General features: G+C 41.4%; 2 protein-coding genes across 6 annotated transcripts; one reads left to right on the forward strand and one right to left on the reverse strand.

The window, feature by feature from the left end:
• Positions 1–153: 153 nt before the first annotated feature.
• Positions 154–10,698, reverse strand: best1 (bestrophin 1). The gene is given in 11 exon segments (XM_017701213.2): positions 154–1,981; positions 1,983–2,352; positions 4,392–4,543; positions 4,716–4,796; positions 4,989–5,141; positions 5,985–6,062; positions 6,257–6,411; positions 8,230–8,463; positions 9,105–9,199; positions 9,872–10,099; positions 10,623–10,698. Coding segments are annotated over 10 exon segments (2,130 nt in total). The 5' UTR covers positions 10,024–10,099; positions 10,623–10,698; the 3' UTR covers positions 154–1,321.
• Positions 10,699–11,110: 412 nt separating this feature from the next.
• Positions 11,111–24,639, forward strand: rab3il1 (RAB3A interacting protein (rabin3)-like 1). Of its 5 annotated transcripts, none has more exons than XM_017701217.2 (12): positions 11,111–11,250; positions 14,790–15,089; positions 16,852–17,044; positions 17,343–17,438; positions 17,584–17,661; positions 17,753–17,977; positions 19,370–19,498; positions 19,601–19,713; positions 21,830–21,853; positions 23,345–23,444; positions 23,608–23,674; positions 23,790–24,639. In XM_017701217.2, exons 2-12 carry the CDS (start codon positions 14,884–14,886, stop codon positions 23,873–23,875), a joined length of 1,317 nt encoding a protein of 438 aa, XP_017556706.1. In that variant the 5' UTR covers positions 11,111–11,250; positions 14,790–14,883; the 3' UTR covers positions 23,876–24,639. The 5 variants fall into 5 exon arrangements, with proteins under 5 accessions (XP_017556706.1, XP_037398853.1, XP_017556707.1 ...); XM_017701218.2 differs by lacking the exon at positions 11,111–11,250 and having other exon boundaries at positions 14,903–14,957; positions 15,038–15,089; XM_037542956.1 differs by lacking the exon at positions 21,830–21,853.
• Positions 24,640–26,334: the final 1,695 nt, after the last annotated feature.

Below are 26,334 nucleotides of genomic sequence, written 5' to 3' on the forward strand. Positions count from 1 at the left end.
GCCAACATATTAATTTTTTTAGTAAATTAATGAATTAATAGACAGTGTTAGTAATATATTTTGGGATGTTTAAAATGTATCTCACATAAAAAATATATTTCAATGCCCATTTTTCTGGTAGGCCTATGGATCACAATAATCACTCTTCAGACCTTTATAAAAATGCATTTTAGTGTACTTTGTATCCGTTTTATAAATTGTATTATATCTGTTCATTTTAACTGTGAATTTACATCACTACAGAGTGTGCCAGAGACATTTTAAGCTTGTACCAGCCCTACTCAATGATTTAATTATACAGAATTTTGAAAAATCTGGGCATTCCCCTTTAATAACATGATTTAGAAAGTGTCAGCTACCCAAGCCTTAAGGCAGGGCTGATCCGTGGGGGGCTACAATGATTTCAGAATGCCAGCCCAGGCAGGTTGCCCCCCTAGACAGTTGTCTAGGCTACCTGTGCCAGGAACCACTATTATTTCACTATTGTTTGTTCAGCCTGTGTATTCACTAATATGAACGTGGGCAAAGTTGAGATTTGTACTTTAACAAATCTCAGGTGAGAAAACACCTGACTACTGAGTAGTGATGTCAACATGCAAAAATCTGTACACATGGTTCTGAAAGGGTTACCAACAAAGTCTATTTAAGCCACCACAGAACAAAAAAAGTCACCAACTATATATAACAGAACAAAACATGACAAAAGACACAGTAATGTGATGTACAATGGTTGGATTTTGTCACAGTTTGAGAAAAGCTACAACTACTATTCTTTTACACTGCCCTTTGCCATTTTCCTCTGCCTGCACTGACCTCTCACTTTTACCCGAGCAACAAATAACGTTAACAAGAGGTTAATACAAGACTTACAGTACATTTTACTGCAGATACTGCAGAAATCTAATGTTACTTTTTACATTTTTACATTTTAATACCTTGCTGTGTATCAGTAACTGTGTCTGAGATTGCTATTTTTCTAATTGGTCCTGGGTAAATCTGAAAAGTTTAGATGTTTTAAGACGATCAACCATAAGAGTGTAAGACCACAGGTACTGTTTGCCTGCTTTTCTTAGTACAGTAATATTCCAAGATGCAAGCTCTATGCAGTTACTTCAATAGTCCTCCTTCTTATTATGCTTTAGTTCACTTCATCGTGACAATGATTATGCACAATTGTCCATCTGTTTGTGAACCTTGTCAAAGGAGCTATTATTCAGTTCACTGCTGAACACAACTAGTGTTGTTCTCTGAATTTTCTGCATTACCATATACTGAAGCAGGCCATCCCTGCTCTTTAACTGCCTCAGTATTGTTCCCTCGCTCAACTGGCTTTTGTGGTCCCACTCTGCACCAACCCACCAATCAAATCCCCTTCAGACAGTGAAATCCCAGAATCATTGGGTGAGTTGTGCTGATTGGTTGTTTGTGGTAATGCCATAGCAGCAGGAGCGACTGCATTAGCTGTGTTGGTCAGGGCTGTGGTGCTTCTGTTGATGGGTCGTAGGTTGTTTACTGAGCTGCCTGCAGGTCCAGTGCCATTGCAGAGGCTACCTGTGCTGTTGATGATGTTGTTATTGCTGTTGGTCGTGCTGGGGGAGTTTGCGCACCCTGAGCTTGTGCTGGTCTGGATGACATTCCGTGAGGGAGGGCTGAATGAGAACACCCTCTCTCCACCACCACGGGCGCTGGCAGGTCCTGGCTGTGTGTCCATTGGGGGAGGGGTATCAAGAGAGAGACGAGGAGGCAAAGGACGATGGGACAGGAGGCCCTGAGTGGGCCGTGGTTTGGGCGGAGGGTCAGGGAAAGAGAAAGTGGGTGCAGGCGGGAGTTCCCCATCCCCTCCCACCCAGGGGAAAGCCGAAGATGGCAGGGGTGGGATATGACCAGGGGTATCTGGAGGAAGCAACTGCTGTGACCCCAGCAGAGGGTGAGCCAGGGAACTAGAACTTTGTGCCAGGTCGCCCTGTAGCCTGCGGGGGGGGACGGGGCCTGTGGACAGGCGGGGGAACACAGTGAATGGGCGTCTGTGGGCAACTGTAGAAGCCAGGTCTCTCATAAAGGGGCATGGACGAAAAAGCGTACTCGGCCATGTCTCGTTCTGATGGGCTGTGGCCATGGCCAGCCATGGCGATAGCCTCAGAGTGAAGGTATAGAGGGAAACGGCTGAGAGGAGCTCGGGGACGGCGGCGAAGGAGAGAAACTCTGGAGGAAGGAGTAGCGCGAGGAAAACTGGGAGACTGCACACCCAACAGACGACTCAGACTGCCTAGAAGAGGAGTGGAATGGTTAGCCTCTTCGTGTTCCTTGATCTGCTCCAGATTGTGCTGGAACTCCATCTCCTCTTTGGGAACACTGGGGAAGCGAGAGTTACATTTAAAAAGTAGCTCTATATGAGGCTTTCATAGCTCAAACTACAATGAGACCACAGCACATTCATACCAGTACAGAAGGCAACTACAGTAATATGACTGGAATTTCCACATGAATTCAATAAAAACTGTATAGTAAATTAGAACAATTACTATGGGATACTGCATATCTATACAAATGATGGAAGCTTTACAGCACTGTAGAAATCTCATAGTTTCGTACTGTATTATAGAACACAAAAAGAATTGGTCAAGTGTTCATCACTGATGCATACCATACAATGCAAAGTGTCTGAACAATTAACTCATGGTTTTCCAATCAAGGGCAAGTGTGGTTGCAGGTTTGATTTCCCTTTCTTTTTCCTTATTTTTTTTCCATACCTAATTGCACTTGTTTAAACAACTCTCAAACTTCAAACAATTAAAATGAAGGTTCATCTGAACATCAAACACAATTTTCCCCTTTCATCACATATAGTCAACCAGCCAAGTCATGTTTGTGCCTGAAATTTGCTTTGTTAGTTTTGCGCTAGTGCTACAAGGCTATTGGAGCTGACAAGTGGTGGAAGTTTATACACACCCATTAGAAACCTGCGTACCTACATTATCACACCCTACATCAGTATGTTTAAGATCATCAAACAGACTGGTTTCTGACGACTTATGACACACGTGTATTATAAAATACACAAACGTGCATCACATACAGTCAAATCCAAATGTTTAGAGCTCAGGTAACAAACATCTGCACGTTTTAGTCAGGGAACATAACTATCATCATCTATTAAGACTATACAACCGCATTTCCAAAATAGTTGGGATGCTGGACAAAATGTAAATAAAAACGAAATGCAGTGATGTGCAAATCATTTAACCCCTAAATTTAATTGAAAATAGTACAAAGACAACATTTTAAATTGTCAACTGAGAAATGTTGAAACAAAAGGCTGGCAAAGTTGCGTCATGCTAAAAAAACACCTAGTGGTTGTTGACTCCATGATCAAATAGTGCAACAATTCAAGAATAATATCTCTCAACATAAAATAGCAAAGAATATCATTAAAAGATTCAGAGAATCCAGAGAAATCTCTGTATGCAAGGGACAAGGCCGAAAACCAGCATTTGCTGGCCATGATCTTTGGGACCTCATGTGGCATTGCATTAATAACAGATATGATTCTGTAGTGGAAATCACTGCATGGGCTCAGAAACACTTCTGAAAAACTGTGAGAAACAAAAACAGGTTGTCGCTGCACCCACAAATGCAAGTTGAAACTCTAAAATGCAAAGTGGAAACTGTATATAAACAGGATCCAGAAACATCAACTGGGTGTTCTCTGGGCCTGAGCCCATTTAAAATGGACTGAGGGGAAATTAAAGAATGTCCTGTGGTCCCACAAATCAACATTTGAAATTATTTTTGGAAATCATGGACACTGTGTCCTCCTGGTTAAAGACCCCTCAGCTTGCTATCATTGTACAGTTCAAAAGCCAGTATTCATGATGGAACAGGGGTGCGTTAGTACGCATTGGCATGGGTGACATGCACATCTGTGAAGGCACCATAAATGCTGAACGATATATACCTGTTTTGGCAACATATTTCAGCAAGATAATGTGAAACCACATTCTGCATGTATTACAGCAGCATTAACCCAATTTTTAAAGAGTCCAGTTGCTTAACTAGCCTGCCTGGCAGACTAGTTGCCAATACCAAGTGTTCTAATTCCTTGGTTAAAATAACCCACAGTCACACAGGCCCTTTGCAGATAAGATTTATAAGATTGAGCACTGACTCCTTCCTTACTATGCAACCCATGCAATATCTTTAGCAACTGCACTAAATTTTGCCGCACACATCAAAGAAATAGAAGGTGTCGGCATATTTTTTGTGGCTTTCCTTCACAAAAACAGAAAGCATCCCTTCAAAACATATTAAATACTGTGCGTAAATATCAGTTTATGATGTGTGTGCATCTGAGCGATATATAGTAACTTCCAGTGTTACTGTGGAGCACTTGCCTGATGTCCAGAGCAGACCCCATATATGAGGGTTTTCGGTGTTCAGCACTGGCAGCTGTATAAGGAGGCTGGGGCTCTGATTCATTCCAGTATTTATCCCTCTCTACTACTGGAACTAGATCATACATATCATCAACTGACAGCAGAGATACCTAAGAGGTAGAAAGAGACACAGATTTTACATGCAAGATGTAATTTTTCTTATCTTATACCAAAGCATCCTAATCTTCTACAGTGCTCTACTGCAGTGGTGGGAGAAGGAAAGCAGAGAGGTGGGGAGCAGTTATCTGAATGCAGACACCATACTGGAAAGCATGTAGATACCTGTAAATTGCGATCCACCAGCCAGTTTGTTTCAAAGTCATCATCATCTTCCCCAAATGGATTTATGAGTTGCTCTGCCACCTTACAAAACCAATATTAAGTGTCATTGTTGAGTTCCATTACAGACAGTGCCCACCCGTTTTAAACCTTCTGCAGGTCATTCCAGAGCCATTTGCTTTATATTGAATAAACATGCTTTTGCACCTCTTTGCCCTGAGGTGCTTTTTGTTTGTTTCAGGTATGGGGCCTACACACACACACACACACACACACCTTGAGCCAGCCGACGTAGAAGAAGAACTGCAACAGGGTGAAGACAGGAAGATAGAAGTCAAGGTCGTGACCTGGGTAGCCTTGGGTGGGGTCAAGAAACTGCCGACCAATCAGACAAGCCAAGAAGAAACTGTATACAGCCACAGTTACCACCTGCCCAAACAATATGTGAGCTTTAAAGGAGTCTATGTATTGAGTTAGACTAGAACATACAGTACTGGGCTAAAGACAAAGAGCATTAAGTACAAGATCATGTTAAATAACAAGAAAAAAGCAGAAACCATATAGTTACCAGAAAATTGCACAGACCCCTCAACAACTATATATAATTTTTTCAGTTTTTCGAAGAAATCTGCAGGGATATTTTTTCATACCTCCAAAGAAGCTGGTTGTTTTTTTTCTGCTCATCATTACCCAAATAATCCCAAACCCGTTCAGTGATGTTGGACTTGCAAGTTTTCTTATTTATTTATATTTTATTAAGGACTTCTCAACAGTTACACATCCTTTCAGACTCAGTGTTGAGCTGTGTTCTCTCAGTGAACGGATGGACAGAAACACCTGTAGATTTTTTCAAATCTGAACTTCTTCACTTATTCCCCTTTGAGCTTCCTCTTCCTTATACAAGAGGATTATCTTACATTTAATCTTTAAATTATAATGTAATCTCCCAAAAATGAATAACTTGTAACTAATGGAAGTTTTGAATGGAAATGAAGGGTGGTCTCTGACGTTTAAACAGTACTGAAGATGGATTTTCTGCTTTACATAGAATAAACATTATTTTACATTTGCAAGTCTCTACATTGTTCTACCAAAAATCAGGATTTTCTAATGAGATTAGTGAATACATGGGTGAATACAGCGGAGTATTTATGGATAAATCACTCATTCTTGTTTTGATCACATGAATTACATTATCAGTTTTATCGATTCAATTGTCTCTTGGTTGTTAGTAAAGTGAATATGGAGCTACTCTAGTTTAATCAGCCAGACCTGAGTGTATACAAGTGGCAGACTGATCCAGTCATAACTGTACAGCTTCATGCACTGAGAGCGCAACGTACTTAACTCCTAAAAGGGGAGAAGAAAGACACAACACATGCAGAACTGCCAGTGCTATCTGACAAAGCGTTTACACAGTGATGCAGCACTGTCACTGTACTCTATATTCATGATGAAACTGAACACTGAATAGAATAACTTCCCAAAACATGCTACAAAACAAGGCTTTATCATGCAGGCACACAAACAGCTGTCAGACGTACGTTTAGAATAGCAGTGAGTGCGACGTCGTTGTTGATGCGTCCCTCTGTCCTTGCTCTAAGTGCCAGGCTGACAAACCACATACAGGGAACCCAAAACTTATTATGAGGAGACGGCAGTTCCTCCAGCTGCCTCAGCTCCTCTACTGTCATTAGCCCTGGAAGGAGCGAGGGAGAGAAAGAATAGGAAGGAATGAGAAAAGACAGTGCTACAACATGTGTCGACATTCAGTAGATCTCCCATGTTTGTCTGTTCATGTGTGAACACTCATGTTGAACTGGTTAGACTTGGCCTTCATGTTTTTATTCCTTTCCGTGCTGATACAATCACAGCTCTGGAGAAACGGACCATTAATCCTTGTTGTTTTCTTGCTGAGTCTCAATACCAGACACTGGGGGGTACCACAGCAACAGCAGCAGCATTCCACAGAGCTCTAATCAGCGTCCTGGGCCACGTCACTTAACCCAACTCTTTTCCTGTGTTACCACCAGGATTTTGCTCTAGAGTTTTCTACGGTGTTCTGCTGAAACTGCCCTTGTGAAGGGAAAGTACTGAAGAACCAAACCTGCTTCTCTCACTATTCGGCTGTTGTAGTGAACACTATTGTTTATGAAAGTTCAAAAGTTTGGAATCAGTGTTTTTTAAATAACATGAAACCTGATTGCAAATGAAATAAAATGATTCTGTAAGATGATTCTAATATGTGCAACCTCACAGCTTTCACATAGTAGAACATTAGAAATGTGTTCAGAATGATGAACAGAGCTGTAGAAAAAATGACTAAAATGACAGAGAAGCTGTATGATATTGAGAACTGAGTTATAAGAAAATAATCTAGAATTGATCATATTTTAAAACTACATGGTAAAAGAATCAATGAAAATGAATAAAGTGCATCAGTTATGATGCATTATTTCTCATAGGAGTCATAGAAAACATTCAAAATAACTCATGGCAAATAGTTTGAAGTCTTTAAACCCACACTGTATGAGATGATTGTATATAATTGCCAAGCGTTTGTATTGCATCTCTTTCTATATTTATCTTTCTTTATTTCTATATTTATTTCATTAATTATATATTTTATTTATACTTATTTTATCTTATTAAGTCACAGTGTTGTTTTTTTTTTGCTTTTTTTCACACACTAGGGGGCAGTGAGCACACTTGCCCAGAGCGGTGGGCAGCCCTATGTGTGTGTGTGTGTGTGTGTCTGTGTGTGTGTGTGTACTATAATTATATATACTTTTTAGCATTTGGTATGTTTTTACTATTTCATTTCTCAATCTCTGATCTCTGTAGCGGCCCAGCTACATTGTAAATGAGGGTCTCCCTGAGTTTAAATATAGGTTGATTGATTGATTGATTAGATAACAAAAATTGCTAATATGGCAAGTGATTCCAAACTCTTAAACAATAGAATATTTTAATATTTAGTGTGTTAGTGGCAACCTGAACAGGGTGTATCCTGCCTCTACCCAATGACTGCTGGGATAGGCTCCAGCTTCCCCCATGACCCAGAAGGATAAGTGGCTTTGAAGTGTGTGTGTGTGTGTGTGTGTGTGTGTGTGTGTGTGTGTGTGTGTGTGTGTGTGTGTGTGTTTTAGTGGCTTAGTAATTTACTGTTTCTGTGAATACTTTTGCTAAATGCTTTCTGTCCCTAATGTTTTCTATTTATTTTTCATATATTTATATGTCTTTTTTCAGATGTTATTTCCCAAAGATAAACAGCAATAGTCCTAGAGTTTAGCATATTTTATAACTGACAACTGCGAACCCCAAAACATCAAAATAATTTTATTAACTTGTGAAAAACCTCTTCAAGCTACTCCATCCACTCATCAAGTATGTGCACTAAGAGAAAAGAGTGTAATCTAGCTTAGAGTGTACCTGTGTGTAAGCCTTGATGAGCAGTATGTAGGATTTAATAAAGCTCACCTGTCGTGAGTAACATGGCGTAGTAAATGCTGCGTACCTGCCTGTACCAGGTGCTCCATTGTGGGGAACCTCTTGTAGACAGCAGTGCTGATGGAGCGGTAGATGAGGACGCCGGACAGGTTAGCGTAACGCACCAGACTCCTGCGGATCAGTCTGGCCCCCTCATCTGCTCCCCGAACATGACCCCCCACCAAGGCAGCCAAGCGGTCTGGCCATGGAACGCTCTCAAACTGGCCCCACCAGCGTGACACCACAAGGGTCACATAGAAACCTGTCAAACAAACACACACATGCACTGAATTAACTCAACTTCAGAGAAGGAACATGCAGCCAGTGTTCCTTCAGTTTACCTGTTTACACACCTGCTTGCACCGAACATGTAAAGGAGAAGAGCTGTAAGGAGTCTTATAGGTCACTCAAGAGCACACTCACTCATTCCTTCACCCTCATGGGCATCTTCACTCAAACTCCACTACTGTTGTGGTTTTAACTGCTAATCTGCCTTGATGTACAACAAATATCTTTACTTGGTCAGTGAAGTAAAAAGGGGAGAGAAAGAAAGAGAGAGATCTATAGGATTGCAGGGAGAAAAGGCAACAATAAAAGTGATAATAATCGGTATATATTAGGTGTTAATTCTGTTAAGCACTTCTAATTCGTATTGTGTTGCAGAAAAGACAGAGAAAGCTGTGTCCTTATTGAAGAATATAATCTTGTCATTTTTAACTGTTTTTACATTATTTGAAAATACAAGCTGCTGCTCACAATGTTTCAAAATTTACTGATGAATGGATCAACTGAGATGGCCAAAAATACTTGAATTTGATTGGAATCCATCAACTCCCATTCAATGTTAATGTTTTCTTGTCCTGTAAATGTCCCTATATCAGATAACAGGAAACATCCACTCACCTAGTACAAAGGACACAGGAATGAGTTGTGCGTACTGATCACAATAGATGGCGAGCTTTTCAAACAGCCTTCTCTGTCCATCATCCAGGAGGAACCTGCAAACAATGTTCAGTTTAGAGGGGGGGCAATGGCAAGATATGTTGTGGGTATCATCTATACCCAAAGAACACTGATCATCTGCATGTTTCATTACAAGCGGAGTATAATTAGTGCAGTGCAGCGTGTTGAATAAAAATCACTGTATTCAGAGTTTAATAGTTTTTAAATGCGGCAAAACATCATTATATGTATCTTTTATTGTGAAAATTATCCTTATGTATTGTGATATAAATTTTTTGCCATATTGCCTATCCATAATTCAGCTACAGTTGATTTTATTTTCATGTTGCATGCTTGTATGTACTTGGTCAGTGCAGAATTGTGGATTTCTGGTTGTGTTGTGCTGAAGTTCAGCAAAGTTTGGGCATTTCTCTATACAAGAACACCTGATTGAACTCATTAGTTACCAGCTTAAGTAGGTGTATTAAAGCAGGGAAATCTCCAAACACCCTCCAGGACTGATGCCCCCACCCCTGGATTAGTGATCAGTGACATACTTTCAGCCATTTCCAGTACAACATGACTAACTGGAAAATCCAAGACAGCACAAGTTCTCCGCTGCTGGTTAAAAGTTGCCCATCTGAAAAGTTGTTGTTTGTTTTAAGTTGCTAACACCTTCTTAAGTAAAAATGTAAAGCAGAGCAGCAGCAGCACTTGTCCGCCTGTACCTGTAGAGGATACTGATGGCGTAGTACAGCACAGTGAAGATGAATAGCTCTCTGTACAGGAGCTTATAGATGCTTCCTTTCCAGCGCAGCAGCAGGTGGGAGAAGGTGCCCAGGCGGGCGTCTGCGACCCTGCGCGAGTACGTGACTGTCATCTCTGCTCCAAGCTGGCCAGGAGGACCAGCTGTAGCACCTCACCACTCTCGCCACAATATCACAACAACTGGGGATCTGTTGGAAATACACAAAAAGACCCATATGCATGGACATATGACAACAAATAATGTAAAGTATCAAGAAAATACAATATCAATAAAAATAATGTATAACAGGGTCAGCAGTTCTGTTTTTGGAGGCTGATGTCTTGCACATATTGATGATGTCTCTGGTCAAACAGCCCTTTACTGGTAGTGGATGAATTAAATCAGGTGTGTCTAAGCGGCAAAATCACCTAATTGTGCCGGACACTGGCCCACCAGGACCACAGCTGATGACCCTTGCTGTTTGACACTAGAGTATCATGCGTGCTCTCTGATTCATTCTGAAATCAAGGCTCAGAAAAGGAAAAAAAGAAAGAAAGATGTTTTTTCAAGGTGAACTCCCTCTGCTGTAGTCGAATTCAGTCTGAGGTTTAATCTGTACCTAAATGCTGGTGGTCTATAAGCTAATGTAATCAACACATAAGAAACTTAGCCCCTCACCACTTTATATACTACTCACATGAAGAAAGGCAGTAAGTATCAAAGCTACTCACGGAGCGTAATGAAGCGAAGGCTGACAGCCTTGATGAGTGGCAGTGGAGCGAGGGATGCAAGAGAGGAAGAAAAGAGGGAAAGGGACGCCCACACCTCCGGTCACTTGACGTGTTAATCTCTTTCAGCAACAAAAGAGCATTGTAGGGAAGTGGCAGTTTAGTAATCTGAGCAAATCTTTCACTGCAGAATAGCCAACACACACACACAAACAAATAGGGCACAATTCTTCTATAAAGAATAACATTATGCAATGTTGAAAGGTGCCATAAATAGGCTGAATGAGCAGGCTTTGGAACCTTCATTTATAATGACTGAGGTTAAAGAGAAGGAATATTGGCACTATTACAGTGCTACAGATACTCTAATAGCACCATCTGGTGGAGAAAATGTCAACTGCCCGCTGGCCCAGTTTAGTTACTCTTTAACCCGTGGCTGACCAGGACGTCCAGGGGGAGGTCACAGACAGCGAACAACAGAGCGAGACTTGGGCTGCTGTAATCTCTTTTGTGCTAGACAAGGCTTCTCGATTTTAAACCTGCTAAATACTCTGTCACAGATATTCCACAAACATTTCTTTCCTCAAGAACGCAAGTTCAAAGAATCCATATCAGTGCTGTTCATCACCAGGTAGGTGAAGGTCTATTATGATATTTTCAGATAGTATGCACTACTTATGTTTCTGTTTAACGCTAAACCCCAAAAGGAACCTGGGACAAATTTGCTCTTTTAAACCAACTGGCTATGCAGAAAATCAGCAGAGGAAATGCAGTTTTAACTTAATTAATTCAGTTTCATAACCATCCTGCTTTGTACTTTTCTTATACAATCTGACAGGATGCAGTTATTAGTTATCTATGTTTAAGGCATAAGGTGCATGGCATGAATTAATAGCATGTTTTGTACATTATCACATTGTAGGGCACCAATAGTATTAGGACGCTTGGTTTTGCAGTTACTTCTAATTAGGCTATGTGTTCAGGTGTATTCTGCTGCACTCACAGTGCGAGCACATGGAAAAAATGTACTGCAACTTAAAGGAGAATTCAGACCATGTTTTCAAAATTTCTGCATTTTTGAGATGCAAATAAAATTGTTCAGAATAGTTTGATGTGAAATGACTCGCTGTAGAGAAACTCACTGACTCTGACTTCTTCACAGTGGTGGTGAAAGAAACAATGGATCACGATGCCTGCAATGCACAGACATTTCACATGAAACTCACATCCTACTTTCAATAACTTTGTTTACATTTTAATAGAATTAGAAAGAAATTCTGGTGAAATTTCCCTTTAAGCAAGGAGGAAACACTTATTTATACAAAACTAAAACACCAGCACTGCAAAATCAGTACTTCATCAAGAGGAAAGAAAGCAAAAAATACTTTCATTTGTAAAAATTAGCATAGAAACATCTCAAGAACGTTCTTCTGAGTGCAGAGATGTATTAGATCAAACTACACTTGTAAAACCTCAGATGGAACAACACAAAATGCAAAGCCTCATATCAGAGTACAGCTGCATTTAGCTAAAAACACAATGTTCTGAAGTCTTAACCACAGAAGACACAAAGATTAACCCACACCAGCGTAGGAGATCAGCAATGGCTTATGACCAAAGTACAACATCTATGAAGATCAGCTGAAGTGGATTTTTTTTTCAAAACAATGGCTTTTTTTAGTCTAGACAATGATGGAGAAGTTGTGGCACACATATGCACCCCCCAAATCCATATATACCATCTAAGCTGCTAAAAACATCCTGTGTTGAATTTACTGTATTTGTGATGTCACAAAAATGAACAAATTTACATACATGAATCTTAAAATCATCACAAAAAAATTGTCTGTCTAATTCTAAAGGATAGAGGTTGAAAGCGTGTCATGTAGCAAACTGAGCGCTCTCTGTGCATAAAACCACACAAATGTTATAAATGTAAGGGGTTGGAAATTTTTTTTTTTTTTTTTTTTTAACCTGTCATGTCTGGCCATTTTTGCAATCGGAATGGTAATCCGAATGTACTGATGTACCAAACATATTTGTTTTCACAAGAAAAAGCTCTATAGGTTACTAAAGCCTATTCTTGTTAAAGTTTGTATTTTATTTGTATGGCCAGGCCTGACAGGCAATAAAAAAGAGGACAGGAAAGAAAGAGAAGAAGGGAGGAAAGAAAAAAAAAAGAAGATAATAATAATAAATCATAATAATGATAATTAAGTAAGTAAATAAATAAATAGAAAAAAAAATAATAAAAAAATAAATAAATAAAAAAGAAAAAACAAACAAAATAAGTAAATAAACAGACAACTAAATAAAAATAAATAGATAAATAAGTAAGTAAATAAAAAATAAAATAAAAAGGGAGGGGAAAAAAAACAATTATACAGATATACATACATATACATATTCACATATACATATACATATATACACCCAGACATAATTCTACTATTTGCTGCTACATACATACACATGTTTACATATCTATACATATGCCTCTATACATATACACCCACCCATCACACACAATTCTACTGTTTGCAGCAATGTGTATATGTGTGTATATGCGTTCACGTGTCATGTGTCATGGAATGTGCTCAGCAATGAGGGCAAGAAGCCGCAACCATGCCCCCGTGGTCCAGAGACAGATAGGGAAGGACCCGGGGGACCCGGACCATCCACAGCCCATTAGGAACTCAGGAGACCTGAGGCCACATGCTCCGACGGCCACCGCGTGCACGCCCCAGAGGACGAAGAATGGATGCCCCAGACAGAGCGCCCACAGACAAAGGGCAAGTGACCGGAGAGCCAGAGGCAATGAGCAGCCCACCCCCCCGGCAGGCCAACATCCCCAGCATGAGCCGAGCATGCGGCCCCCGAGGGCCCAGGCGCCCAAGACCGGCCGACCCCCGGCAGGACCCCCCCCCCCATGCCAGAGAGGCCCAAACCACCCTCAGGACACAACCGCCAAGGGAGCAGGGCAGGGACCACGCCAAGATGTCCAGCCATGCACCCAGGGATCCACAGGACACCCATACCCGGGGGGGGGGGGGGGGGGGAGTTGGCAAGCAGCGGGGAGCGGTGGAGAGGGGTAACTCCTGCCCACCACCATGTACCACAGATGTCCAGGCTCAGCAAGTCATAGACCCAGGCCCAGCTGTCCACACACACATGTTCACATGCACCCACACACACCCACACCCACACTCGCACACACCAGTCACCCACTCATGCATACACACGGAACATACATGGACTCACAGTATCGGCGGGCGGACACCAGCACGGGTCAGCGGTAACCCAGGGAGGAATGACCGGCCGGTCCCCCCACCAGGCAGGGTGCACCAAACCGGGGTGTGAGAGGACCCGCCCACCCCCCCCCACACACACACACTCAATATGTGTGTGAAATGAAAAGAATGTGTGTGAGCTACAGTGCAATTAAAATTGGAGGGACAGAGGCAATGTAGTACTGAATAACAGCACACTGCCACACTGCCCCCCAAGGCCCTCAATGTCTAATGTGTAAATAAAATTGAGGGGCAGGTAGCAGTGAGCAGATAAGTGAGGTCACATCAGCAGCGCCACCCACCATCCACTGAGTGACACCTGCCCCCCAAAGCCCTGTGTGTACTGTACTGTGTCATGAAATGTGTCATTGTAAGGGGGGAAAAAGGGGAGGAGTGGGACATCACGCATCACAGCGAGCAGAGCCAGGTAGGTGGCCCTACTCACTGTAGCATGGGCCCCCCTCCCCCAGAACCCCCATGTGTAGTGTGATGTTTGACTGAGTGGGAGGAGGGGAAGGGTCAGGATAAGAAAGACCGAGAGGCAGAGAACTACCCCTCGGAGGAAGAGAGACAGCTGGGTTGGAAATGTTAAATAAAATAATAAACAACCCTGTATTTTTTGGTAACATAAAGAACATACAAATGCAAGAAACAAAGGCTATGGGCCCTTTAAGGGGCATGTTCTAGTTACACAAGATATCATGAATGGAAACCCATGAAACAAAACACAGAAAACTAACATTGACTTAACATTGAACTGAAAAAGAAATATGAACCCTGCTTGTGGGTTTAACTCAGCAGTTCACTGAACACTGTAGTGAGCCCTGTTATCTTTGTGAGAGTATTTCTAAGAGATTGACAATCTTTTTGTTGCATTCAGGCCCAGAGAGATATCTAAGAATGATGGAGGTCAGTACCCAGACCCAGAGACCCTGACAGACACATGGAGCTGTGTTAGTACCCCTCACTGGAAGATGGATGCCTTTGAAGGGATTCATGTTGTGCAGCTGTCCTCTTCTCCTCCCCCAGTGTCCAGATCGAGCCCAGGGTACGAGGTGCTGGTGACGGGTAGCTCAGGAATAGCCGTGTACTCCTCTCACACGTTTTTTGGAAATGATGACTTTTCAGATCACAGAAGAAACAAACACAGCAGAGCTAAAGAGAGATGTCCAGTGGGAAGGTACGTGGAGGCAATGATGTGGTGAAGGTGTGAATGTGAGTGAGAAGGGGTGTTGCAACTGAAGGAATAGTGGAACTACCAATGACCCCTAGGTGGGTGAGATCCTCAAGGGGTCTTGATTAAAATTGCTTTGTTGTACAATATTAAAGGGCTCATATAATGGAAAAACATCATTTTCTCACTTTTTTTATTTCATTAGTTTGATTTACGGCTGTTTATCATTGTCAAAGTTTCAATGTGTGCCATTAACCCTTAACTCCATACGGTCCAGGTATGGAATCAACCTGCAAAAATGTTTTGAATTCACTGTTTTTATGATGTCACAAAAACACATACATTTATACATCTCACTATTAAAGCTACCGCAGCTTAGCCACGCCCATTCATGTTTCAGTAATGAAGAGTGTGTCCGCTTACTGAATGAGGCGCAGAACAGGGCAGCCAATCAGAACAGAGCTCCATCATACATTTTAAAGGTACAGTAACAAAAACAGCCTGATTAAAATGCCCGTGTAACTGAGGCTGTTTAGGTTTGTAAAACCACATAAATGTCAGTGTGGACCTATAAGATAAATAAAAAATATTACAGGCTGAAAAACTGAGGGAGGGCCTCAAACTTTTAAACAGGGTTTCAAAATGTGAAGATTACCCCCGTGTGTGAGTGAACGTGTGTTGTCTTTTATTTTGTGTGTTGTAGTTTTATTCGTGAACATCTATTACGTTTTGTAGTCCGCTTCCCAGTAATATGTGTAATATAACACATTAGAAAAGACGAGACCGAGCAGCATCCCACGACGAGCCCCAGCATGTGTTGGTGGCAACGAAGAAATACGTTTTACAGACCTACTCATTTGAATTTAAACTAATACTGTAATATTCTGAGTTCTGTAATATTAACCGATTAATAATAACAACACGTCAATGTTCCTAAACAAATCGCTGTCTGTCTCGCGGCTTCCTGAGGGCAGATATGAAGCGCAGAGCCGCCTGAGGGTCACGTGACCTGTTTACAGCTGCCTCAACACTTTTCCTCGCAAGTGTGAGGAGAGCGCTGGGAGTGCGTCTCCCTCTCTGCCGGCTGGCTCTCTTCTCTTCGGGTTATAACGCGTCGCAGAGGTCTCTAGCGTCTGCTGAAGGTCCTCAGTCCGTGTCTGGGCTGTTCTTTTGGTCGACACTTCAGAGGAAGAGCCGAAGTTCAGCTGAGTTTTTATTTTCGGAGCTGGAGCGGATGCTGCTGTGTCGGACTGCGAAGGGAATCGTAAGGGTGGGGATCCGGTCTGAGTGACATACCGTGCTGAAAAGTTACACAGAAGTCTGGATGCAGCTTTATTCTAGAGAATATACAGAGTACTTGGTGTTTAGTGGTTTATTTAAAGCTTCAATGTGCTGTGTGGTTTGTTGGTGGTGGTGGTGGTGGTGGTGGTAGGCTGTTTGCTGTGCTTTGATTAATATGGACGAATCCCAAATGGCTCCTTGCTCCCTTTGTAGTGCACTACATAGGGTATGTTGCAGTTTACTGGCTTCTGTACACAAATGACGCTAATATGTCCAAAAGCACGACATATGGGATTCAGTTTTGAGCGCATTGGACTGTGTGAGGAGGATTTCTACTGATAGTACTACTAATGCTGTTGCTGCTGCTCCCTAGATTAGCTCAGTTTAGCCTAGCCTATACTGATTGGCCTGTTTCTTGCTTGTGGGATTGGTGTTTGTAGTGAAGCTGTCAAAAGTCGAGTAATGAATTCCATACGTGTCTCTGCAGGTTGATAGACCTGGAGCCTGAGCCAGACCCTTGTGTAGTGCTGGGAGGGGGACAAGGAGATATAATGCTCCAACAAGAAGCAGGGGCCCAAGGAGGAGATACCTTTAATGTGTCTCGCCTGCGGAGCTCTTCTCTGGAGATTAGAGAAAAGGGCACGGAGTTCCTCAGAGAACAACTGGACGCTGCCCAGAAGGTAGACCTGCACTCATTTAAAAACATACAATCCCTTTAGGATGGTCCATTACAGTGGTACGCTACTTAAAGTCACAGTATTAATAGTCATAAATTCTCTCACTGTCACCTACAATGAACATCCAATACTAGTGACTTAGTCTCATCTCATGTCAGATGTTTTCATCTCAACAAGGATTTTTGACAATTTAACAGTAATTATTTTTTATTTTATATACTCTTCTATTCCATTCTATTCTGTTCCATTCACTTCCACACTTCCATTTTGTTCTGTTTCCATTAATATTGTCCCTCTGCAGGAGCTGAAGCTGAAGGGGGAGGAGTGTGAGCGGTTGTCTCAAGTGAGAGACCAGCTGGAACAGGAACTAGAGGAACTGACTGCCAGTCTCTTTGAGGTGAGAGAGTTTAGATTAGTATGTAATCCTATCATATGTGTATGTGGTTTGAAGCAAAAATGAAGAACATTGTCTCTGTATAGCTGATGTGTTTTCCAAGATTATTGTATTGTTACTGCCATGTCCCCTTGCATCACGTCTCCAGGAGGCTCATAAGATGGTCCGGGAGGCTAATGTAAAACAGGCAGGAGCTGAAAAGCAACTGAAGGAGGCACAGGGCAAGGTAACCTCTATTTCACTGTCCACCCATCCTTTCATATTCCCCTACATCCTCATCACAGCTGGTCTTACATGTGTTCTCGTCCCTCTCTCAGATTGATGTATTGCAGGCGGAGGTGTCTGCCCTAAAGACTCTGGTGTTGACCTCTACCCCATCCTCCCCCAACCGCCAGCTACACCCACAGCTGCAGTCTACAGGGTCCAGAGCAACCTTGTCTAGGCCTGGTGGTCACACACGCAACAAGAGTGCCACCCTCAGTGTACCTCAACTACAGCAAGAGCCAACCACTGCACCACCAGCGAACCAAGAAGACAAAGAGGTACATACATACACAAACAGAGGCAAAGAGGCTTGGGTGAACAGTGGTCTTACAAGCCAAATGTCTGCCTGTTGTCAGGTATAGGTTGGTTTGATTGTTCAGTGTGGCCAAGAACTGCATCCTTTGACAGAAAAGGGTCATTTGACTGCTTTAGCCTCATGTGTAGGAGCAGGTGATTCTCAAAATGGGCTTCAAATGGGCTTCAACAAAATCATGCCCACATGCAACAAAGTAGGACACGTCAGCAAACACACAAGGATGTGTGGGTTGCTAGTTACTAAATGCTTCAAAGAAATGCTGTGAACTTTATCAAAGTTTTTCAATCCAGCAACTGTCTTGCTCTGAGAAACTTACTGTCACAGCACACAGAGCTGTTACTTGCAAGAGTGTGTTTCCTCCGAGTTAAAACTGGTGCACGGGAGTATACAGGAATGTGTGGAAAGTAAGTCGGAATGAAACTGACAAAATCCCAACATCTCTGGCTCGATTAATGAGCATTAAATATCAGACAGTCTGTGCTCATCTGTGAGCAGAGCCACTGAGGCTGATAGTAGATGAACAGGGACTTAAGTCATCAGGCTGAGTTGCACAAGCTGAAAGTAGTAGATTCTTTGCTTTCTTCAAGCATGATACCAGCCCAGGCTTGGATACTGAATACCAATTCATCCAACTAATACTAGTGTCCAACTATTTCCTGTTGTCTGTCTGTATTCCCTCCTCCTCTGCCATGCTTTTCTTCACGTTTTCTCTTGCTTCATTGTTCTTTTTACAAACCATATGGTCGGCTTTCACTTCTCCACTGTTGACCACTCTTACCCTTATTTCCATCTGCCTCTGTCTGTTACTGATGCCACTTTCTTTCTACTTCTCTGTCTGTCTGCAGCTCCTGCTCTCTTCTGTCTGATTCTGTGTCTTGTCTGACTCATTCTCAATCTGAATGTGGTCTACAAGAGAAAGCCCTCATCAGGTAACTTCCAGACAGCGGGTCTGTGTGACTACAACCTTTGCGCTCTTCTCGTGCTCATGGAACCATATGAATTTTTTTTGGACATGGTTGGTCATACAGGCTGCCCACTGGTGTGTTTTTTCACCATGTTCAAACAACCATGTTCCTCTCATTTAGTAGTTTTATTTATGCTCTGTGTTCTGCATTTGTGTATTTAACACATTTAATTCATTTTTAAATTTAAACCTCAATGCTTCACTGGGCATAATATTCTTAAAGCAGAACTTATGTTTGTGTTCAGCTTTTTGTTTGGTTTGCTTGCGAAGACTCTATACTCAGGTGTTTTACGCTCATTGATTCATTTTAAACCAAGCATGCTGTATTACAGAGACAAAACAACAAAATATAAATTCTTTACCTATTTGGTCAACCATCTGTCTTTCTAGTTGGACTCAGTATTGTTTGCTGAGTTTTTGTCTTGGAAGGAGGCTCCAAGTCTGGATCGATCCTCCGCCTTCATAAGCCGCATCTACAGAGAGGACATCGGGCCCTGCCTCTCCTTCACACGCTCTGAAGTATGCAAGTTTGTGTGCATATGCTTTGCATATATTGGTATACAGTGAGCATTTGTGCAAATAATCTTGTGTCTTGTAATCTTTCTCTCTTTCTCTTTCTAGCTGTCGCAGTCAGTTCAGAGTGCAGTGGAGAATAACTCTTTGACTATTGAGCCTGTTGCCATGACGGTGCTGTCTATGGTCAAGGCCTCAGCTATTGACTGTGGAAGCCCCAAGTGAGTCATGCACACTACACATGACATTTCTTTTCGCTGTGGTACTGTTGACATTGCTTTGATTTCTTCTCTGGGTGAATCCATGTGATCATGTCAAACCTCATTTACCAATCTCAATCATGGTAGTTTGATTTACTTGGGATTTAAATATAAATATGAACACTGCAGCAGAAAAGAATTAAATGTTTTATCTTGAGAGAGTATTTGACTCACTGACTCACACTTCATTCATTTACTTTCCTCGCCTATGCCCAAAGGAGGCAAACTGGAAATACTGGAATGCACCACCATTCTGTTGTTCGGTTATCACGCAGCTTCCAGTGCTGCAGTTTTTCATGCTTAATTACACAATGAATTTTGATTCATCTACAACCCCAATTCCAATGAAGTTGGGAGGTAAAACATAAAACATGTAAAACATAAATAAAAACAGAATACGATGATTTGCAAATCCTTTTCAATCTATATTCAACTGAATACACTACAAAGACAAGATATTTAATGTTCAAACGGATAAACTTTATTGTTTTTTGCAAATATTCACTCATTTTGAATTTGATGCCTGCAACACGTGCTAAAGAAGTTGGGACAGGGGCATGTTTACTACTGTGTTACATCATCTTTCCTTTTAACAACACTCAATAAGTGTTTGGGAACTGAGGACACTAATTGTTGAAGCTTTGTAGATGGAATTCTTTCCCATTCTTGCTTGATGTACAGCTTCAGTTGCTCAACAGTCGGGGATCTCTGTTGTCGTATTTTGCGCTTCATAACGCGCCACACATTTTCAGTGGGAGACAGGTCTGGCCTGCAGGCAGGCCAGTCTAGTACCCGCAATCTTTTACTACGAAGCCACGCTGTTGTAACATTCAGAATGTGGCTTGGTATTGTCTTGCTGAAATAAGCAGGGACATCCCTGAAAAAGACGTTGCTTGGATGGCAGCATATGTTGCTCCAAAACCTGTATGTACCTTTCAGCATTAACGGTGCCTTCACAGATGTGCTAGTTACTCATGCCATGGGCACTAACACACCCCCATACCATCAGAGATGCTGGCTTTTGAACTTTGTGCTGTTAACAATCTGGACAGTCCTTTTCCTCTTTGGCCCAGAGGACACGATGTCCATGATTTCCAATAACAATTTGAAATGTGGACTCGTCAGACCACAGGACATTTTTCCACTTTGCGTCAGTCCATCTCAGATGAGCTCGGGCCCAGAGAAGCCGGCGGCGTTTCTGGGTGTTGTTGATATATGGCTTTTGCTTTGCATGGCAGAGTTTTAACTTGCACTTGTAGATGGAGTGACGAACTGTGTTCACTGACAATGGTTTTCTGAAGTGTTCCTGAGCCCATGTGGTAATATCCGTTACAGAATGATGTCTGTTTTTAATGCAGTGCCGCCTGAGGGATTGAAGGTCACTTGAATTCAATGTTGGTTTTCTGCCTTGCCGCTTACTTGCAGAGATTTCTCCAGATTCTCTGAATCTTTTGATGATATTATGGACTGTAGATGATGAAATCCCTAAATTCCTTGCAATTGCATGTTGAGAAACGCTGTTCTTAAACTGTTGGACTATTTGCTCACGCAGTCGTTCACAAAGTGGTGAACCTCAACCCATTCTTGCTTGTGAATGACTGAGCCTTTCAGGGATGCTCCTTTAATACCCAATCATGACACTCACCTGTTTCCAATTAACCTGTTCACCTGTGGAATGTTCCAAACAGGTGTTTTTTGAGCATTCCTCAACATTCCCAGTCTTTTGTTGCCCCTGTCCCAACTTCTTTGGAACGTGTTGCAGGCACCAAATTTAAAATGAGTGAATATTTGCAAAAAACAATGAAGTTTATCCGTTTGAACATTAAATATCTTGTCTTTGTAGTGTATTCAGTTGAATATAGGTTGAAAAAGATTTGCAAATCATCGTATTCTGTCTTTATGTATTTATGTTTTACACAACATCCCAACTTCACTGGAATTGGGGTTGTAGTATGCCTGATGCCCCATAATCATGCACAGATTTAAGCTGGGATCTGTAAGTCAATGATTGCGTTGTTGGGTTGTGTTTGATTTAATCACAGTCTGATCACAGTTTGATTGGGGGTTGTTTTCACAGTGGCTGCCGAGCACCAGTAGAGACGTAAGTGACTTTAAGAGCCAGTCATGTCACTAACACAGCCAATAACATGCTTCACGGGGTCAATGATGTCTCTTCGTTCTTCCTCTCTTTTTTTTTTCAAACTTATTGTGTGCAGGTTTTTTGCATTGAATTTGTCTGCATTCAGTATGTTTACCTGACGGACTCTTGTGTTATGTTACCTCATCAACAGCAATGTTGCTTTTCTGTCTGATCTTGAACTCATTATAAATACATTTTCATCGATGTTGCATTACTCTGTATTTCATTCAAATGCTGATCTGAGCCAAATACTTGTAGTCTCAAAAAGAAGAGACCTTTAATTAAAAAGACCACTACTGTGAATTAGGTGGTTTTATATTGGAATGGTGTGGAAAAACATACTCATGTATATAGTTATATATCGCTGTTGTCAGAAGAAAACCAAAATATCTCCAAAATAGTAACTTTACAGGTGAAGGAAAACGCATACTTTACTTTTAATTGAAGTCAGTGGAACCAGGCATTTTTCCAGGTCATTTTGGGGCATTTCTTTTGGTTTATTAATCATGAAATTTACACACAATGTAAAAAGCAACAGATGTTTTCAAATTATGTCAAAACAAGGTTTTGCTCTGACAACAGCGATATACAGGGCTGTGCAACACTCAGAGCACCCTGTCCTTTATTTAACTTTCAGTCAAAATGGCCAAGTAATTATTTTTTCATCTTCAAGAAAAAAGCAGAAAACATATTTAATTGAAAATTACACAAGCCTCAACTAAATATATATTTTCAGTTTTTTTTGTGTTCATCCTTTTATCCTTTAGTAGGAAATGGAGCCAACTTCTAAGACTGTACTTTGGAAATGTGGATAAACATCCCTGCAGCCTCCTGAAATGAATGAATGCTGCAGGGATGTTTATCCACATTTCCAAAGTACAGTCTTAGAAGTTGGCTCCATTTCCTACTTTTCGTGATCCAAGTAATCCCAAACACATTCAGTGATGTTGAGGTCTGGACTCTGGGGTGATCAGTTTATTGCTCTAAGAAGACAAGTAGCTTCTTTTGTTCTTTTTTTTCTATTTTATTTTCTCATTAACAGCTTCTTAACAGCTTCTTAACAGCTACAACTCCTTTCAGACTCATGGTGTTGAGTTGGCATGTGGATTTTTTTCAGATCTGAAGTAAGAGTGCAACCTAATTTTCTCCTCTTTCTCAAAGATGATTGCTGTAAGTGCTGTTGATCTGATGGTGACAATTTGAAGTCAAATTGCCTTTTGCATTTTAATATTTTTTTGAGCATGAGTTTTGGAAACTTCTGTTTATTTCCTTTGACTTTCCCCTTGCTGTGGATTATTTCTTTCTGGAAATTAAATAAATGAAGAGTTTTCACAGAACTGTATGCAACAGTTTATTGTGATGCGTTTGAACTGAATGTTATGCCTGTATTCTCTATTGAGAGCTTCTGGGTGATTGCCAGCTCTGTTAACATGCATGTTTACGCTGACACAGGAAGTGTGCGCTGAGTGGACTGTCCCGCACCTGCCGACATCGCATCAAATTGGGAGATAAAGAGAGTTATTACTACATCTCTCCCTCCAGCAGAGCTAGGGTACAAACCTCTCTTTCTCTGTCAGCACTGACATAATTCTTCTGCACTAAATTTGAGCACTGACTGTCTAGGACATCTATTTGGTTTTCATTTTCTTGCCTTATTTAAGTCTCCAGCACAGTGAGGTACATTTGACATGCAAATCATCTCTCCCTCTGGCCAGATCACAGCAGTGTGCAACTTCTTCACGTATATCAGATACATCCAGCAGGGCCTCGTCAGACAGGACGGTGAGTGGATGGATAAAGAGCTTTTATTATTTGAATATGTTTTGATTATGATTAAAAATAGGCTCTGGATCAGAAGAGGACATTCATATGATTTTTTTTTTTTTTTTTTCTGCAGCTGAGCAGATGTTTTGGGAAGTGATGCGTTTGCGGCGGGAAATGTCTGTGGCCAAGTTGGGTTTCTTTCTCACAGATGAAAGCTGAAGGACACCCATGCAACATGGCCATTCTGTACACACAGCAGTTTGATAAAGCAGGTGATCGAACATAGACATTTGTCTGGTGCTTTAAGATCTAAGAGAAAAGAAAGCTCCAACCCAAAGCAGAATCACAGCACAGTAGCAGAACAGCTCAAAGAGTGATAAGACTTCTTCTCAGTGTGCTACATGTTTAATCAGTATTATATTGTTAGCGACTGGACCAAATAGACAGAAACGTTTCCCATGTCTTTCACTACACTCCAGACCTCAGGACATAAATGCGGTCCTCATTGTGGAGTACGCCTGCAATCATTGAGGTTATGCTTGGATATTTTCTATGGCTATTACAGATGTTCTAGTCACACCTCAGAACAGTCCCTGTTTCTCACGTTCATCATAACCACAGTCTCTGAGTTTAAATGACACATGCACATGTTGGAGTGTTCCAAAGAGTTTACACATGTCAAACACTATTTGCCTTATTTTAATCTTGCTTCTGCCTTGATAAGCATTGCTCCACTTTCTTTCCCAGGGTGCATTACAGTGAAAGGGTGCTTGAGATAAAGAGTTCAGTACCTAAGCTGGCAGGGCTACTTTCCCAGGCATAGATTTAACCTAATTATAGGTAACGTTGTTTTGTTGACTGTCAATATACACTGTGTGCACAATTATTAGGCAAGTCTTATTTTTGAGGATTATTTTTATTAATGACCAACTACAGTGCTCTCAGTTAATCCAAAATGTTACTAAACCTCAAACATGAATGTTTAAGAAAGTAAAAGTGAAGTTTTGGCTTTCTTAGGAGAATATCTATATGTGCACATTTATTGGGCAACTATAATGGTGCAGAATTATTATGCAGCTAAATGAAAAACACACTTTCCCCATCTCACTTTTTTATTTTCATCTGTTCAAGTGAGAATTATAAACAAACAACTCAAAGCTTTCCAATGAACATTTCTGAGAAATAAAACAAATAAATTAGTGACCAATATAGCCACCCTTCTTTTCAATAACAGTGATAAGCCTTCCATTCATGGAGTCTGTCAGTTTCTTGATCTGTTGACGATCAACTTTTTGTGCAGCAGCAACCACAGCCTCCCAGACCCTGTTCAGAGAGGTGTACTGTTTTCCTTCACTGTAAGTCTCCCGTTTAAGAATTGCCCACAAGTTCTCAATTGGGATCAGGTCAGGTGAGGAAGGGGGCCATGTCATAAGTTTTTCACCTTTACTGGCGAGCCATGCAGAGGAGTAGTTGGATGCATGTGATGGAGCATTGTCCTGCATAAAAATCATTGTCTTTTTGAAAGATGCAGATTCTTCCTGTACCACTGCTTAAAGAAAGTGTCTTCTAAAAACTGCCAGTAGGCTTGGGAGTTGATTTTTGAGCCTCAACCTGATCTTCAACCCGAAAAGGTCCAACCAGCTCATCTTTAATAATACCAGCCCATACCAGTACCCCACCTTGCTGGCGTCCGACTCGAAGTGGTCACGGGCCCATCCATCTGGTCCGTCAAGAGTCACTCTCATTTCATCAGTCCATAATACGTTTGAAAAATCTGTCTTCAGATTCTTCTTGGACCAGTCTAGACACTTCAGCTTATGTGTCTTGTTCAGTGGTGGTCAGGTTTCAGCCTTCCTTACCTTGGCCACGTCTCTGAGCGCTGAACATCTTGTACTTCTTGCTACTCCAGCTAGGTTGCAGTTCTGGAATATGACAGAACTGGAAGATAATGGGTTCCTGGTAACTTCATGCTTGATTCTTCTCAAATCCTTGGCAGTTATTTTGCGTCTTTTTTTCTCAGCACGTTTCTTGCGACCCTGTTGACTATTTGCAACAAAACGTTTGGTGATTCTGTGATCACGCCCCAATATCTTAGCAATTTCAAGAGTTCTGCATCCCTCTGAGAGACTTTTGGTCATTTTTAACTTTTCAGAGTCAGTTCAATCTCTTTTTTGGTCCATTTTGCCTAAAGAAAAAAGCTGCCTAATAATTATGCACACCTTGATATACGGTGTTGACCTCCTTAGGCCACACCCTCCCTCATTACACAGATACACATCACCTGCTATGCTTAAATCCATTAAGCATTCAAGTTTATCCAGTAGTGGATAAACTACAATTTAGTGTAGAAAGAGCCACAGAGAAACACAAACAACCTTTATTTGTAATCCTAAATGTTTAACCTGGCATCGTATAAAACACTGGACTTGTGTCTGCCCGTCAGTATGTTATGGATGTTCGTTGTCTATAATTATTACATATGTATATCAAAGATGTATGTTCCATTTCACTCACAATGTTACTGAAGCCTTCATCGTTATGAATAACATTAGGATCATATACAGTGACCTTTCATTAGCAATGCTTGTATCTGCCTGCTTTGACAATTCATCATTCCCTGATGGAAACCAATGTATTGGGCTCAAGGGTGCTCAATCCTGATCCTGGAGATCTACCAC

Source organism: Pygocentrus nattereri, chromosome 11 (assembly GCF_015220715.1).
Source record: "Pygocentrus nattereri isolate fPygNat1 chromosome 11, fPygNat1.pri, whole genome shotgun sequence".
NCBI lineage: Eukaryota > Metazoa > Chordata > Actinopteri > Characiformes > Serrasalmidae > Pygocentrus > Pygocentrus nattereri.

Coding starts and splice junctions, on each gene's coding strand:
- rab3il1 (XM_017701217.2), top strand. CDS start 14,884: ATGGATGCCTTTGAAGGGATTCATGTTGTGCAGCTGTCCTCTTCTCCT. Junction 17,662..17,752: donor TGAAGGAGGCACAGGGCAAG/GTAACCTCTATT, acceptor TCCCTCTCTCAG/ATTGATGTATTGCAGGCGGA. Junction 21,854..23,344: donor TGCCGAGCACCAGTAGAGAC/GTAAGTGACTTT, acceptor ACGCTGACACAG/GAAGTGTGCGCTGAGTGGAC.